This window comes from Phyllopteryx taeniolatus, chromosome 7 (assembly GCF_024500385.1).
Source record: "Phyllopteryx taeniolatus isolate TA_2022b chromosome 7, UOR_Ptae_1.2, whole genome shotgun sequence".
NCBI lineage: Eukaryota > Metazoa > Chordata > Actinopteri > Syngnathiformes > Syngnathidae > Phyllopteryx > Phyllopteryx taeniolatus.
In genome coordinates, this window is record NC_084508.1 from 9,542,072 (window position 1) to 9,557,437 (window position 15,366).

At 40.2% G+C, this 15,366-nt stretch overlaps 1 protein-coding gene across 7 annotated transcripts in view; it reads left to right on the plus strand.

Annotated features, from left to right (window-relative positions):
* The first annotated feature begins 673 nt into the window (after positions 1–673).
* The window catches only part of ap3d1 (adaptor related protein complex 3 subunit delta 1), a 36,621-nt gene continuing 21,928 nt past the window's right edge, over positions 674–15,366 (plus strand). For 2 of the 7 annotated variants that reach the window (XM_061779000.1, XM_061779001.1), the window contains exons 1-12: positions 679–1,095; positions 6,948–7,043; positions 7,736–7,816; positions 7,916–7,996; positions 8,787–8,894; positions 9,178–9,307; positions 9,472–9,611; positions 10,153–10,226; positions 10,328–10,377; positions 10,852–10,901; positions 11,161–11,209; positions 14,668–14,813. In XM_061779000.1, the coding sequence (XP_061634984.1) occupies positions 1,000–1,095; positions 6,948–7,043; positions 7,736–7,816; positions 7,916–7,996; positions 8,787–8,894; positions 9,178–9,307; positions 9,472–9,611; positions 10,153–10,226; positions 10,328–10,377; positions 10,852–10,901; positions 11,161–11,209; positions 14,668–14,813 (1,101 nt within the window). In that variant the 5' untranslated portion in view covers positions 679–999. Of the gene's footprint in view, positions 1,096–6,947; positions 7,044–7,735; positions 7,817–7,915; positions 7,997–8,786; positions 8,895–9,177; positions 9,308–9,471; positions 9,612–10,152; positions 10,227–10,327; positions 10,378–10,851; positions 10,902–11,160; positions 11,210–14,667; positions 14,814–15,366 lie in introns of all 7 variants that reach the window. The other 5 variants (XM_061778999.1, XM_061779004.1, XM_061778998.1 and 2 more) reach the window with 5 other exon arrangements.

A 15,366-nucleotide genomic window follows, 5' to 3' on the forward strand; every position in this document is an offset into this window, starting at 1 on the left:
CATGAATTGTTATTAAAATTAACTGCTTCAAAATACAAATCGAATAAACAAATTTACATTTTTTATTTTTTTTAAATAATTGGCAAATTGGTTGATTTGAATACTAGAAAATGAGTTATAAATAATAAAATGAAAAGCGCTTTTATTGTTAAAACAAGCTACATAAAATTTACAAATATTCGTAAACATATTTACAGTATATTCGTTGACTAAACTGGTGAATCATTTTTGAATAACAAACTAATTTGCATGAATTGTTAATTAAACTAAAATAATAATACAATAAACTTACGTTTCCAAAATTATATTATTTATAACTATAATTCTAATCTTAATATATTCTAAATAAAATAAAGATGAGCATTTTTCGATAAAATTTTTTTTCATCAAATACAAGCATAATAGTGAAATGTTATTTTATATGTTATTATCAAATAATTGGTGATTTATATTATTTGTAATTATAGATGATAAAATAGAAAATGAGCATGTTTATTAATGTTATTTATTTATTTATATTTGTTTTACTTTTAGCAATTACCTGTCCGGTCTTGATTTTAAACATTTGAGGTCAGCCCCTTGAGCACAAAAGTTTGCCCACTCCTGTACTAGATAGTGACCGTGTGTGTGCGTGTGCGTGTGTGTGCGTGTGTGTGTGTGTGTGTGTGTAGACCTTTAATTCCCACATCTCGCATAATACTCCAGTCAGCTGACTTGAGGACGCCATTTTGTCAGCCATTTCCTCCATTGAGCCCCTGCCAGCCAGGCGTTTGTGCGCACACAGTAGCCCAGGAGGCTCCGACTCTCTCCGGCCTTCAAGCAGCTTCATCGGCCGGCCCCCCTCCCGCCCCGGTGCTCACGAACAACCCCGGCAGCAGCAGCAGCAACAGCAGCAACAGCAGCAGCAAGAAGCTCCGGCTGGATGAGACACAGTCTCCGGGGTCGGTCGACACCCACCGGTACCAGTGACACTGTTACCGCCACCACAAAGCACCGAGCATGGCTTTGAAGATTGTCAAAGGGAGCATCGATCGGATGTTCGATAAAAACCTTCAGGATTTAGTACGTGGCATCAGGAACCACAAGGAAGATGAGGTAACTAAAACCAAATTAAAAAAAAAAAAAAAAAACCGTACCACCGTTACATCTCACACGTCATGTGTCCCCCCCCCCCCCCCTCATGGAAATGAGCGTTACGTTTGTGGACTCGAGTCGGCTAAATTATCATTAAGGCAGCCTGGATAAAATGCTAGCGTCACCGCTAACTGTCATATTAGCCGCCTAGCTCCTCTGAGTCCCCAAACAAATCCTTTTGCTTCTAGCTAAATGCTTATCACATAAGAGTACGTCATATGTATATTGAGTTACCCTCGGAGCCTGACGTTTACCCAAAGAACGTTTTTTAAAATAAAAAAATAAAAAAATAAAAAAATATATATATAATTTTTTTAATGTTTATAAAACAAAAAAAGATGCTTAAGGACTGTAACGGTAAAGTTAGCTTGCTAATTGACAGCTAGCTCGATGACGGATGATCACAGTGACTCATTGGGGCTAAACTACTCATTTAGCATTCGGATACTCTTTTGCTTGGGACAAATACTTCTCATTTCCATATTTCGCCATTGCAGCACGAAAGTTGTTTCAATGTACGATTGTCTGGATGAAAACGACAACAGGTTATAGCGTTTTACAACCTTTATTGAGCCAATGCACATATTTTACATTAGGACAACTCTCCCTGTACACCACTCAACAAAAATATCACAAAAAGTAGATGCACATTAGTTATGTACCCTCTGCAAAGTGTAAGAGTATTTTATTGTTCTGCCTGTCCCTAAATGTCGCTGTCAGTAATAGTTGATAAATTGTGTTGTTAATGAATAATTTCTCCACCAATTAAGTGAAGTTGGATAATTCCATCATGTCATTAGCCTGTGCTGCTATCAAATGCTACTTAAACTTCCCTTTAAGGTCAGAGGACAAAGATGTTAAAGATTTTCTTGATAACTCTAGAACCCCTTTACAAACCACATCTGCCATTTCGAAGTGATTATATAGCAGATATACAGCAATTGATAAAAATGAAATCGATAAATATGATGCAGAATGCACCTTCTGCTTTTTGCATCTAGCGCCTTCCAGTCTTCGGCTCGATCCAGCGCTGTGACGTCACACGAGCCAAACAGCCTGTTCATTCGGCGTTGTGTGCTGTTGTTCCACGCTGTTGTTCCCGTCGTTGTATATTTGTTGTGGTATGATTTAGTGATGTCACGATGGTTTATTGTGTGGCATTTGTAGAAATCGTTCAGGCAGTGGCAAAAGTTTTTTTTTTTGGCTTTTCAATTGAAAAAGTAATACATGGCCAGAGGCTAGGGAAATTCAATCAACAGGGGAAGAAACGTGGTCAGCTATGGGTGGCTAACAAGCATTCCAAACTGTGCTGATCACTTCGAACCGGCGTGTTTTGAGAAAGAATTATCAGAAAGCATTGGATACAGAGGTAGAGGCTGAAACCAGCTGCAGTGCCAACTATTTTTCCTACGACCATCGGGACCCCAACCGCCAGCAAGAGAACTAGATCTCACAGGTGCCGTGGCGAAGCGTCGCAGACGAGGTGAGAATTTCCTTGTATATACCTCCGACTCTATTATGGTTACTATGCACTGGGCAGTAGGGAAAAAAAGACCCACGCAGTACTTTTCATTACTATGGTCTGTACTTTTGCCTATATGACAAAGCCAACAGACACAGCAAAGTCTTTCTGTGCAGCGTGTTATAACGCTACTCGTGCCGCTGTAACATATATGAATATATAATGCATATAGTCGTGCAAAAAAATATTGGCACCCCTGGGGTGCCATTATTTCGAGCCATGACTGTATAAAAAGACACGCTTTTGGCATACCGTCACATGGACCCAGTGGCCACTCTCTTTTTCTGTTGTACAGCTGCTACTTGGCTGCTCATCGTCGTCACTGTCAGGTTCTCCTGATCGGCTCAAACTTGTAAGGTTTGGCGATCCCAAGTTCAGTTGGGTGCTCATGTACGTCAAAATCCTCCTCTTACTCCAACACGTTGCTCGCTATTGTGTATAATGTGTAGCGCGCTATGTTTGTCAATTGCAACATCACTTCCAGTAGCCCTTGCGGTGGATGGAGTCACCACACCCTGCCGTCTCGAGCTTCGGGTATGTTCGGGGAGTGCTCAATACGTGTGTGTGTGTGTATAGAAAAGAAATAAATAAATCAATTTTTTTCGCTGAACTATAGTTGAAAACTTGCTGGAAGTTACGTGCATGTATTTCACAATATATAAACAATTCAAATATGAATTTTAACAGACCCCATAATGTCTTTGTCATCTGACGTTTTAGCACTTGGAGTTGACTTCATCAGTGGTCGTCATAGCTAACTGAATACATGGTTGAGATGGGACCGTCAAATTTCATTGCATTACTAGTGAGGAGAAGCGGTACAGAAAATGGATGAATGGATTGGACTACTCATTTTGCATTCTAGACAGTTTTACAGCATATTTCATGGTCTGGAGATAATTGGCTCGTCTTAGGGGCGGATCTGTCTCATGCAGTCAAAAACAACCCCCTTGCATCCCACCCGTCTAACACGAAGCAATCAAGTGTCGTTTATAAAGCTAACACTGTTATCTCAATGAAATCGAGCGACATGAGAGTCAGTTTTCCATGATATGCCCTCTTAAGCAAGTTATTCCTATCTCTCATTGCCTTTCATTTATGGTGTGTTTAACCTTGTCGAGGCGCCCTCGAAGCTCGTATCCAAGGTTGTGTACGCACTTGTCCTGTTGTGGGTCGTGTGTGAAATTGTTAGAATTTCACACTTTTTCACACGAGCGGGTTGAAAGTGGCTGTGTTTGTCGGGTTGAAAATGGCTGTGTTTGTCTGAAGAGAAGAGTACAATTTTAGCTTTATTTGGTCTTGCTAACTGGCGCTTGACGTTGAGATCTGGCTGCTGCTCGTCTTTACTTTTGTGAATGGTAACCCAACCTTGCAGGCCCAGATAAGGTGCTGGTTTCCCAGCCAACAGGGAACAGATTGTTAAAATATTAACGTGCATGCCTTCTTCTGTCACCTTTCTTGTCATACACCAAACAATTAAACTCTGTTGTCCCATTTCTGAAAAAAAATAAGTATTAAGCTAATTTGGCGACGCTGACTGCTTTTCTTAACTAGCTCCTCCCTTCAGCCATTTTGGTGGTTAATAGTGCGCGGAAGCAGGATGTGCTTTGAACTACGGGAGCCGCAAAAAAAAAGTCATACTGACAAACTCAATTAATGGATCAAATCGATCAGTTGTACAGCCCTCCTCTGATGTGACAATTTTCATAATGTTTTTAAACATTATTTGTCACAAGTGTAAAACGATGCTAACCTGTGAGCTGGACAAAAGTATTTAGACATGTGAAGATGACTGCTTACTTACCTTGCATTTGTCTTTTCTGGACACAGTCGAGGCATCTTTTGGAATAAGCCCTACTAAAAAACAAAGAAAAAGCCTTTAATGCCTACTGAAATGAAAGTCACGTGCGGTATATGCTGTCAGTGTTCAATACGAATGTAGAAATATATTCAACTTTTTGCTTTGTTCTATCATTCCCCCTTTAGAATTGAAAGAAAAATGGAAAAAAAGTCATTATAGTAGGCTCAAGTGTGACACTCTGTCCATGTCAGCTATTTCACTTATTTCAATTGGTTCTCAATCGACCATTATGGCAGTGTGTGACTTGGAAGCGTGGTGTGGGTCTGCTGATGATGTTTGTGTGTTGAATCCACATACACACACCTCCCCCTGTCACTCTGCTGTCTCATGACCGCACACATGACCAACACACTCTCTGTCTCTTCGGAGCTTTGTTTTTGGTTGCTCTCCCTTGGGTTTCTCCCTCCTACCTTACATGGAATTCTGGGCCTGTGGTGTCACTTTTTAATTGCGAGGCTGCGGACCGTGCATTTTCTTAGTGTATTCACTGAGAATGTGCTGGAGCTGCTGAATAGCCAATTAGCTGCAATTACTGCTTCGGCTGAGGCGCTGATGTACTGTATTTGGTGGTGTAGTCGGTAAAGTAGTTTAGGAGTAATCCTTATAGCACACTTGTACTCTGTGAGTGCACCTGTGCAAAAGTTTGGGGTCACCCAGACTTATTCAATCTTTCCATGAAAACACACTATCATGTAATTATACGCTACCATTCAAAGGTTTGGGACTCACTTGGAAGTCTCCTTATTTTTGGGAGAGAAAAGCAGTATTGTTACTACATTAACAATGGCTTGACTCTATTTCTGATTCATTTCTTGTTAGTTTTATTGGGAAAAAAAAAAAAAAAGCCTTTCTTTAAAAAAAGAGAAAAAAAAAGGCATTTCTAAGTGACCTCAAGCTTTTAAACCCTATTCTACACGACTCTCACAAAAAGTTAGGGATATTGGGCTTTCTTGAGAAATTTTAGGATGAGCAGAAAATGCACTATAACCTTTACAGGTGAATGTAATTTGCCCTAGAAAAATTCCAACTGTTCATTGTTTCAGTAGTTTTTGCACAACTTGCTGTTTTCTAACAAGGAACTGAACAGCAAAATTGTCCAGGACATTTCCTGGTTTGATTAGCATAGTCTTGTTCGTCATGCTGTTCACATTTTGACATGATGAGAACGAGACGACACCTCACATTTGATTAAAAGTCGCCATTGCTCGATATCAAACAGGATGTTCTCAGAAGGAAGTGGATATTGAGCTTAGACTGTAGTGTCTCAGTGTCATCAGCAAACTGTAAGAGAGATAGGGAGAGACTGGAACTGTCACGGAAAGAAATAAAAGTGGACATCCATGGAAATATTTTGGTCGATTTATGGATGAAACACCTGGTACTTGTTAGAAATAATTTTTCCTCTTTTTTTCCCCCTCAAAACAATACAAATATGAAATTACATGCTTTTTAATGGATATTGACTAATTGGAGTATAGTTTTAATTATACATAGTTATTTGTGGAAAAATGTATAATTGACAGTGACTGATGGTGTAGTGGTACACTTGGCTGACTTTGCTGCAGGCAGCGTGGGTTCAGTTCCCACTCAGTGGCGGTGTGAATGTGAGTGCGAATGGTTGTCCGTGTCTATATGTGCCCTGCGACTGACTGGCGACCAGTTCAGGGTGTAGTGCGCCTTTCGCCCGAAGTCAGCTGGGTTAGGCTCCAGTGCCCCGTGACCCTAACCAGGATAAGCGGTGTTGAAAATGGATCGATGGATGTTTAATTGACATGACATATCATAGGACCTTTTTTATATTGTGCATGTGGAGGAAGATGTATTAACCCTTTCATCTCTCTGTCCAAAGAAAAACGTGTAACTTGAAATTTTGTGTTTTCTTATCATTTTACCTGGAAAAAAACCCCTGCTAAATATATTTTCTGTGTGTTCCGGACTAAACAAACAAACACAAACAAAATCACAGCCTATGTCAATACACTTCAGTGAACACCAACATTTTGGAAAATATTGTTTTAATGATAAACCGTTATTTGTGGAAACATGGCACTAGTATAAACGCATTGACACACAAATAAGGCTTTCCAGTTAACACCTTACCTTAGTAAACGCCTGGTACTCACTATAAATAAATGACTATTTTCCAAGCAGATCTGGGAGGGGAAAAAAAAAATCCTTAACAGGCCCCCACACAACAGGATAATTGGTAAGGATAATCTTTTCGAGACCTCCAATAATCGGGCCTTCGCTGACTATCATCAGGGGGAGGGAAAAAAAGCTAAAAATCGTCCGTATCTGTGTACCCAGCTTTAGATGGACAGCTTTGACAGTGGTGGGCTGCTTTGCTCGTGTTGCACTGTGGCATATATCACTCCGCCTGACCTAATCTGTCGTCGTCTTGTCCTGCCTGCCCTTTCTGTCTGCCCTCAGGCCAAGTACATATCCACTTGCATCGACGAGATCAAACAGGAGCTCAAACAGGACAACATCGCCGTCAAAGCCAATGCTGTATGCAAGCTCACCTACGTAAGTACACTAGCCACGACTAGGGCTGTCAGTATCGAATATTTGTTTGAATCGAATATTCTATCGATTAGTCCATCGAATGATCTGATAAAAAATTATTTTGCATTAAGTTTATTGCAAAATCGTTTTTTGCCCCAATTATTGTTTATTAACTGATTATTGTTGTTTATTTGGTATTGTTAAGTGATTAAACAAAACAACAAACAAAATGTAAGCAATATCACACAAGAGGGAGTGATGTTGTATTCGCCAACCTTCTTGAAACTGAGAGCTACTTCTTGGGTACTGATTAATGCAAAGAGCTCCTAGTTTGATTAGGATGACCTATTGTTTTTCCATAAATTGATTTTGAATCAGTTCCTGGTTTGGTTCGTAACATGTCAGAAAATGTTGCAAAAATGTTGATCATTCTTTTCCAAAGTAAAAGCAGATTTTTGCAAATGCCTTATTTTGATTAAACACAAAGACAAATCAGTCTGCTTTCATGGAACAAAAAAAAAAGTGCTGAGCGATGGCTCTTATCTTGAAAAACTTGTAGGTCAGGGCACGCGTAGGTCAACTGTATGTATTTGTACTCTGTTGGATGACAAGACTGGTCATGATGCATGGCTGAGATTCCACGTTGTACACCTGCATTATTATTATTATTATTATTATTATTGAAGAATTAACCTTTCTTCTCTTTGAAACAGCTCCAGATGCTGGGCTATGATGTCAGCTGGGCCGCGTTCAACATCGTTGAAGTCATGAGCTCCTCCAAGTTCACTTACAAGGTAAAGCGGCGGTCTGTCTGTCGCGATCATCGCGTTGTGCAGGCGACTCGGTGGAAACGCAGAAGCACAATGTGTAATTGCTGTTCCGCTCCCTCGCAGAGGATCGGCTACTTGGCAGCCTCACAGTGCTTTCATGAGAGCACTGATGTCATCATGCTGACGACTAATCAGATCCGAAAGGTAAGCTGCTGCCCTGATTCCGTGATTGCCTTCTTCTCCTCACCACTGCACATCGCCATATATCTAAAAAAAGGTTTGTGGAACGTTTTGTGTTCAGGGACCCCCGACAAGGGAGTATTTTGGTTTTTTTGTTTGTTTTTATAATCCTAATGCCAATTAAACATAGCTATCCTGAGCACCACTAAAGATGTAAATGCCATGAGAATACATTTTTCATCCTAAATAGTCACGACCAGTTTAATAGAATGGAACTAGGAATAAACTGATGCCACTTTTTTTTCCAGACGGAGCACGAGTTCAAGTACATATATTTTCGTACTTGCCAAAACCGAATACCGATATTTGACACTGCTATTACTTGCAATTGTGAGAACATGTTTTTTCAAATCAAATATTATTTAAATATGCAAGCTTTACTTGAACATGGTGTATGTTTGACTCAAATATAACACTTTTTGAGTAACAACTCATGAGAGCACCAACAGAATTACATCCCATAAAACAAGGCATGAATCGCTACAACTTTGATTGCATGGTGTGCGTTAACTTAAGCATTCCAATACAAATGTTAATTCCTCGCATAATCTTTTTTATAATACCGTACAGAAATAAATAAACTCATTCACTTTCATTTACAAGGTATACCTGAAAGCACCTCAGCAGCCATTGTGTTACTGCTATTGTAAACTAATGCAGGTTGCACGTAAAACGCAAGCCAGCATTTATTAGATGCCTAACGGGTGAAAAATAACGTGGAAGCACTCATCTACACTTTCTCTTGTTCATGCAGGATCTCAGCAGCCCCAACCAGTATGACACAGGCGTTGCCCTCACGGGCCTCTCTTGCTTCGTCACCCCTGACCTGGCTCGGGACCTGGCCAATGACATCATGACACTGGTAATCCAGAAAGAGTTTTGCCAACAAGGACTCTGCTCTGTTTTGAAATTTGTTTCCATTAATTCAGTACACATTTTATAACCCTGTACCGTTGCACTTTTCATCACTCTATTGTTTGCTTATGTGAGGCAGAGCTATGTGACTGTGTTGTTTATCTTGTTTGTGTAAATGTTGTATCTTGATATTGTATTTACATAGCTGGCGAATCTACCACCATCCTGCAAACATACAGCGTGGAAGTGTGACTTTATTTTTTATAATGTCATCCTTTCCTCTGCACTAGATGTCTCACACTAAACCCTACATCAGGAAGAAAGCAGTGCTGATCATGTATAAGGTGTTTCTCAAGTACCCAGAGTCCCTCCGCCCTGCTTTCCCCAGGCTCAAGGAGAAACTTGAAGACCCAGATCCAGGTACCACCATATTCTAGGTTGCCCCGTTGTCATGAAGAACCTAGAAAAAAAAAAAAAGTCATTCCATTGTGTTAATCTTTTCCTGTGGCGTTCCATAACGCTGATTAAAGGCGGTTCAATCACCGATTGCAGTAAGCCTAATGTGTGCTTCCCCACCCCTATAGGCGTTCAGTCGGCCGCGGTCAATGTGATCTGCGAGCTGGCCCGGAGGAATCCCAAAAACTACCTGTCGCTGGCACCACTTTTCTTCAAGCTCATGACCTCCTCCACTAACAATTGGGTTCTTATTAAGATCATTAAGTTGGTGAGTCAATGGGACACAGACATTTGCAGACACACAATCCACTGACTGATACTCCAGCTCCATAACAGCAAGGCCAACAACAAACGACAAAAATGACCTGCAGCTGTCACCCCTTCTTCCACTTTTACATCTAATATAATTTGATTAGTAGTACCAATTATTTTAATACTGCTTAGCATTATCACATTATTATTGTTAATACAATTATTGTTGTACATGCTCCTTTCTTATCCCTTCTGTTCTGAAGGACTACATTTTATTTTTAAAATGGGGAGATGGGCCAAGTCATTTGTAGATTAGGTGTATTAAAAAAAAAAAAAAAGTAAAATGGTTTTATTTTGATAAAACGATTATTCATTCTCATTTTTGTATAAGATTTTTAATTTTCTTCAACTGTGTGAGGAGCATGTGCTCTAAATATAAACTGCCTGATATCAATTGGGCCTACTGTATATAAATGTACTTGATTTGAATTTATCACATGAACAATGTATTTCTTGGCGTTGCCCATACATGACATTATTGACTCTTATTTTTACAGTTCGGTGCGCTCACTCCTCTGGAGCCCCGCTTGGGGAAGAAGCTGATTGAACCTCTTACAAACCTAATTCACAGGTGAGATTAAAAAAACAAACAAATAAATAAATAAAACTATTGCACAGTAGCCTAAAATGGTCACTCACAGATTAATAATCTGTGCTCTTTCCACATTGCAGTACATCTGCCATGTCTTTGCTGTACGAGTGTGTGAACACGGTTATTGCAGGTCAGTACTTAGAATTTCTTGGCATTATATTTGAGCGCTGCAATGTTTTAAAATACTAATACAGAGGGGGTCCTCGGTTTACGACGGCACGACACATGAGATTGCAAGTTTACGAAAACCACACAATGAGTTTGCCTTGCGGCATATAATTCATGGCACAAGTTTTTAATTTCATTGTTTTATATATTTATGGTCTGGAAGTGTTTTTAATACAACTATTTTCTCTAATTATGACTTCACTATTACATTACTATAGGTTAATGATAGATTACAGCGTTTACAAATTCAGGTTGCGCTGCTGCCAAAGGAACAGTTAAGCCGCTGTAAACCGAGGACCCTCTTGTACTGTAGCTAGCTAAATACTATAAATCTCCAGTTTTTTTTAATAAAAATTTACGTTACCTCCCCTAAATGCAGTTTTTATTTTATTTTTTTATTTTAACTGTCTGATTGTCACTTTGTCCTGTTTTGCAGTGTTGATTTCTTTGTCGTCTGGGATGCCCAACCACAGTGCTAGTATCCAGGTACGCTGCTTAGGCCCACTCCTGCTTTTATCCATCTTGCGCTGTTCCTTTCCTCTCCAGTTTTAAGCACAGTGCATGTTTTTTCTATTTTTTGTTTACCCTGTTTTTTTCCTTCCTCAGTCTGTCAGAACAGCTTTCAAGTCTATTCATATTTATCTTTTCATTCTTCTGTTTGTCCGGTTAATGTTTACTTTTAAGCTCTGAATGTATCATCACATCCCTATTGTGGTCTCACGCTCTCTTTCTCTCTGTCTTCCAGCTCTGTGTCCAGAAACTGCGAATCCTGATTGAAGACTCTGACCAGAACTGTGAGCCCTCTGTCAATGCCTGCAGTGTGTCATTTTCTCATTGTCTGCGTGTTTCTCACTCTGGACCACAAGTCCAGCCCCCTTTTTAGAGGATTCCACAGAGCCCCCCCTTACGAATCTGGATAACTCGAACGGCATAACCTTTGAACTTGTAGGGCTTCATTGAGTTAAATTACATCAACCCTAGAGAAAGGGAGTTGTTGTCATTCGTCATAGGATTAAATATACTCCATTGAGGATCGATTCGAGTTATCTTGACCGTCCCCCACTAATAGATAGCTGTGTGTAGAGTAGAATGTAAACTGACGGGTTGGGCTGAACCGGTTGGTCCTACCTAAACACTGAAAAAGTCTTGAAAAAGAAACCCATTTGTGGCACCCACCAGTCATGCTGGTCTACCGTGTCCATGTTTACAACCCCGATGTGTTGCTTCTTGTACCGTATTTCCTCAAATAAAGACGATGTGGGCCAATTAATACCCGGTTGCGTCATACGGTTAAGGCAAATAAATGCCTCCCTCAAATTCACGCTCTTGAGTTAACTGCTGACCCCGTTTTAACTTGGTTGCTAACCAAACCAGCAGCATATCGGGAGGAATATAAACAATCTTTCAGAGGAATTAAAGTGGCGACCTTACACTAATTTGTAAATGAGCTTCTAGAGCGGTATTAAATTGACTCCTTTAGAAACAGTACTTAGCAAGTAATAATAGTGTTTGTCACATCTGCTTCATACTCGAGAGGTTCTGCGTTCAAAACTCCTGAATAGAGTTTGCATGTTCTGCTTGTGTGTGGTTATCTGCGGGTACTTGGACTTCCTCCCACGTTCCAAAAACATGCATGTTAGGTTCAATCAAGAGTTTCAATTGCCGATAGGTGTGATTGCGATGGTGAATGCTTGTCTATATGTACCCTGCGATTGGCTGGCGAACAGTCCAGTCCAGGGTTGCCCAAAGTTAGCTGCGATCAGGCCTTTTCACACTGCACTTGGCAAAGCGTCTGCCGCCCTCGACTTTGCCATTCATTGTGTGTGTGCTGAGGGGGCGTCTGCGTGTTTTGACGTGATGCAAAGTGTCACGTCAAAGCAGAGGGCGTCTGACGCTCAGCGTCATCGGATAGAAAAATGTTCTATACGGTAGCTTTGACGTAGTGATGTCAAAAAGCTCCTCCAATGGCAGCGTGGCTGGCGGACTGGTTTCTGAGTGCTGTTTTGGCGGACTTGTACTTTAAACGCCAAGTGGGAAATGGAGGAAGGCATAATAATTGCGGTGTCTCCCGAGCTTTGGGCCAGTCGAAAAATTATATACCAACTTGTCTCTGCGGGAGGTTTCAAACTCCCTTTCAAAGCTCCCTGCTCACCCTGCAATATACCTCAAAGCACTCTTCCTGGAACTAGAAAGCTCACTAACGAGTAAAATTGGGGGCTGCGGTGAAATTAATATGGGATATTCCCATTTTTTTTTTTTTTTTTTTTTTGCTGCTGCAACTCCTCCTCAAAATAAGCAGTTAGGGCTTTCTTTTCCAACAATGGCAAATACATATTGCCGAGTTACGGTTCACTCGGCGGGGAAAATTCTTCTAGGCTGTTTCATCACCACCACCAAATATGCCGTCGTCGTCCTTTCACACTGAGCAAGTGCAGTGTGAAAAGGCCTATAGCTCCGCCCCATCTGTGGTCACTATTTGTTGAAATACAGTACTTCAGAAAGGTCACCTCAGGGGGTGCAACTATTGGGACCAAATATCCAATCGATCCAGCCCGGAACCCATGGTGTGAATAGAGCAGATTGTGAACCTGTGCTTGAAAGTGTTATTTGTCTATGTCTCTTAATTACTGCTAAATATCCAAAGCTAAAGACTAGTTGAAAGAGTGACCTTTTCCCACAATTTAAAGAATGCAGTGAACGGGAGTAGCCCCAGAAAGGTCATACAGGCAAACATTCTAGTGATCTTTGAGATGCCATTATAGTCTTGAACAGTGTCCCAACCTTTAATTTTGCATTAGAAAATCTCATGGCATACCACTAAAAATAATTGTCTCAAAATGTATACGGTGGACCGACCGCTAATAGTGGAAATCCCTGATTTAGTTGACGCCCCCCTAAAAGGGGTTTGTAATTGCCTTTACATTAATACAGAAACTGCTTTTTCATTTGGACTGATTCATTTAATGTGGTCTCTAACAACACTGACAAAAGAATAATCGTTAAAGCACCAACACCATGCATCTCTCACATACTCAATCATGAACCCATGTGACATAAACGACTGCATTTAGTAGTTAAATTATTCAACACAAACAAACCACCTTCACATGAGGCTCATCAATAATATGAAGTAGTTATGCTAGCCTAAATAACACAACACACTAAAGTGACGTGACATGACACGTGGGCTAACTGATATGCGCACAAGCACATCACACAATTTGAAGATGTCATTCAATGTGATGTCAAACTCGGATGATAAAAAAACAATGACAAACTAGTAACAACACCAATATTCCATGAAATAATGTGTAATAAATTATTTTAAATTTTATTTATTTTTTATTTTTTATTTTTTTTTAAAGCAAATAAAGAGAGGATAGGTTTAAAAAAAATCTGACTTCGCCAATGCCCAACTACGACTATGCGGGGGGTTCACTGTATACACAGTATACTGAAATAAAAAAATGCTCTCAAATTTACTTAATGTGTGTATGCCATGACTTATTCTGTTGCATCAATGGCAGCAGGTGGATATACACTGATTAATTGTACCTTCTGCCATCAAGTGAAAGAGCATTTAATTGTTCTGCCTGTCACTATAAGTCGCTAGCATAAATAGATGAGCATAGATACATTACTTGCAGTAAATAAATCAATCATTTTCAGACCAATTAAGTGAAATTGGATTATTGGTTTGGAATTGCTGGTCTTGAGGATTTACGGTAAAACAGTGCTTTTCCACATTTCGGTCCAAAAAACAAAGCATTTCGTCACCGCTGCTGGGCTCGTCATCTCTTTCACGGTCCAAAGTACTTTTGAAGTGGTCGGGATCTGATGCAGCTGCACCGAGGCCCTGCTCATCATGGCTGTAATGTATTCACTGCAGCCAAAGTCACTGCCACACTTAATTGATTAAAATGTGAGAGGCTTTAGCCTCTGATAGCGACAGCACCACAATTTCTGACTCGGCAGATTTCACATGCCAGATGTGTGTTTTTGTCTCGTGCATACATTTTTGTGTCCTTTCCATTTTTCTTTGTGTATTTTTATGTTCCTTTGTGATACTTGCATATAACCATCACATGGATGAACATAGCACCAGCTAACTGTGTTACCAGGAGATTACATTAATGCAATATGACCATTTTATTAAGTCAGGCATTGATAGAGGTACATTTCTGAACATGGTATGGTAGTATTCTGTCTTTAAGTACTCTCAGCAAGTGTGTGTTTGAATACGTTCCATCAGTGAAGTACCTGGGCCTTTTGGCCATGTCCAAAATCCTGAAGACCCATCCCAAGTCAGTGCAGAGCCACAAGGACCTCATCCTGCAGTGTCTGGACGACAAGGATGAGTCCATCCGTCTTAGAGCTTTGGACCTACTTTACGGCATGGTACGCGCTGCTTTGCAATGTTGTTGTTGTTCAAGTTTTTTTGTTTGTTTGTTTATTAAATTGCTTGTTTGTGTACCCATTAGTGCAGTATAGTGGGATAGTTCAGTGGTTCCCATTTAGTGAAGGCGCGTACTGTGTTTTATGTTAGGGTACAACGCCTGGGCCACCAGGTAGCAGTATAATAGGCATGAATGTACACAAAGATGACGCTCACATCTCCTCAGTAAGCTGCAGTAATAGTTGTTTTCATAGAGAAATAAGAATATATGGTTGGGAGTACAGTGAACCCCTGGATACTTGTAGTTTGGCACCCATGGGTACAGATTTTACTTTATTTTTTCAATTTTATTATTTGTATTTTTTTGTAGAGGTGTTGGGGTTTTGTGGAAAACAATTATTAGCGGTATATCCCCGCTTATTGTTTGGGTTTATTTTTTTTTCCTTCTCAGTGCAATATATATGCAATAATAGGGGTCAACTATTTACATATTTTTGCTATTTGCGGTCGGGCTTGGTCCCGAGCCCCAGTGAATAGCAGGGTTCCACTGTATCA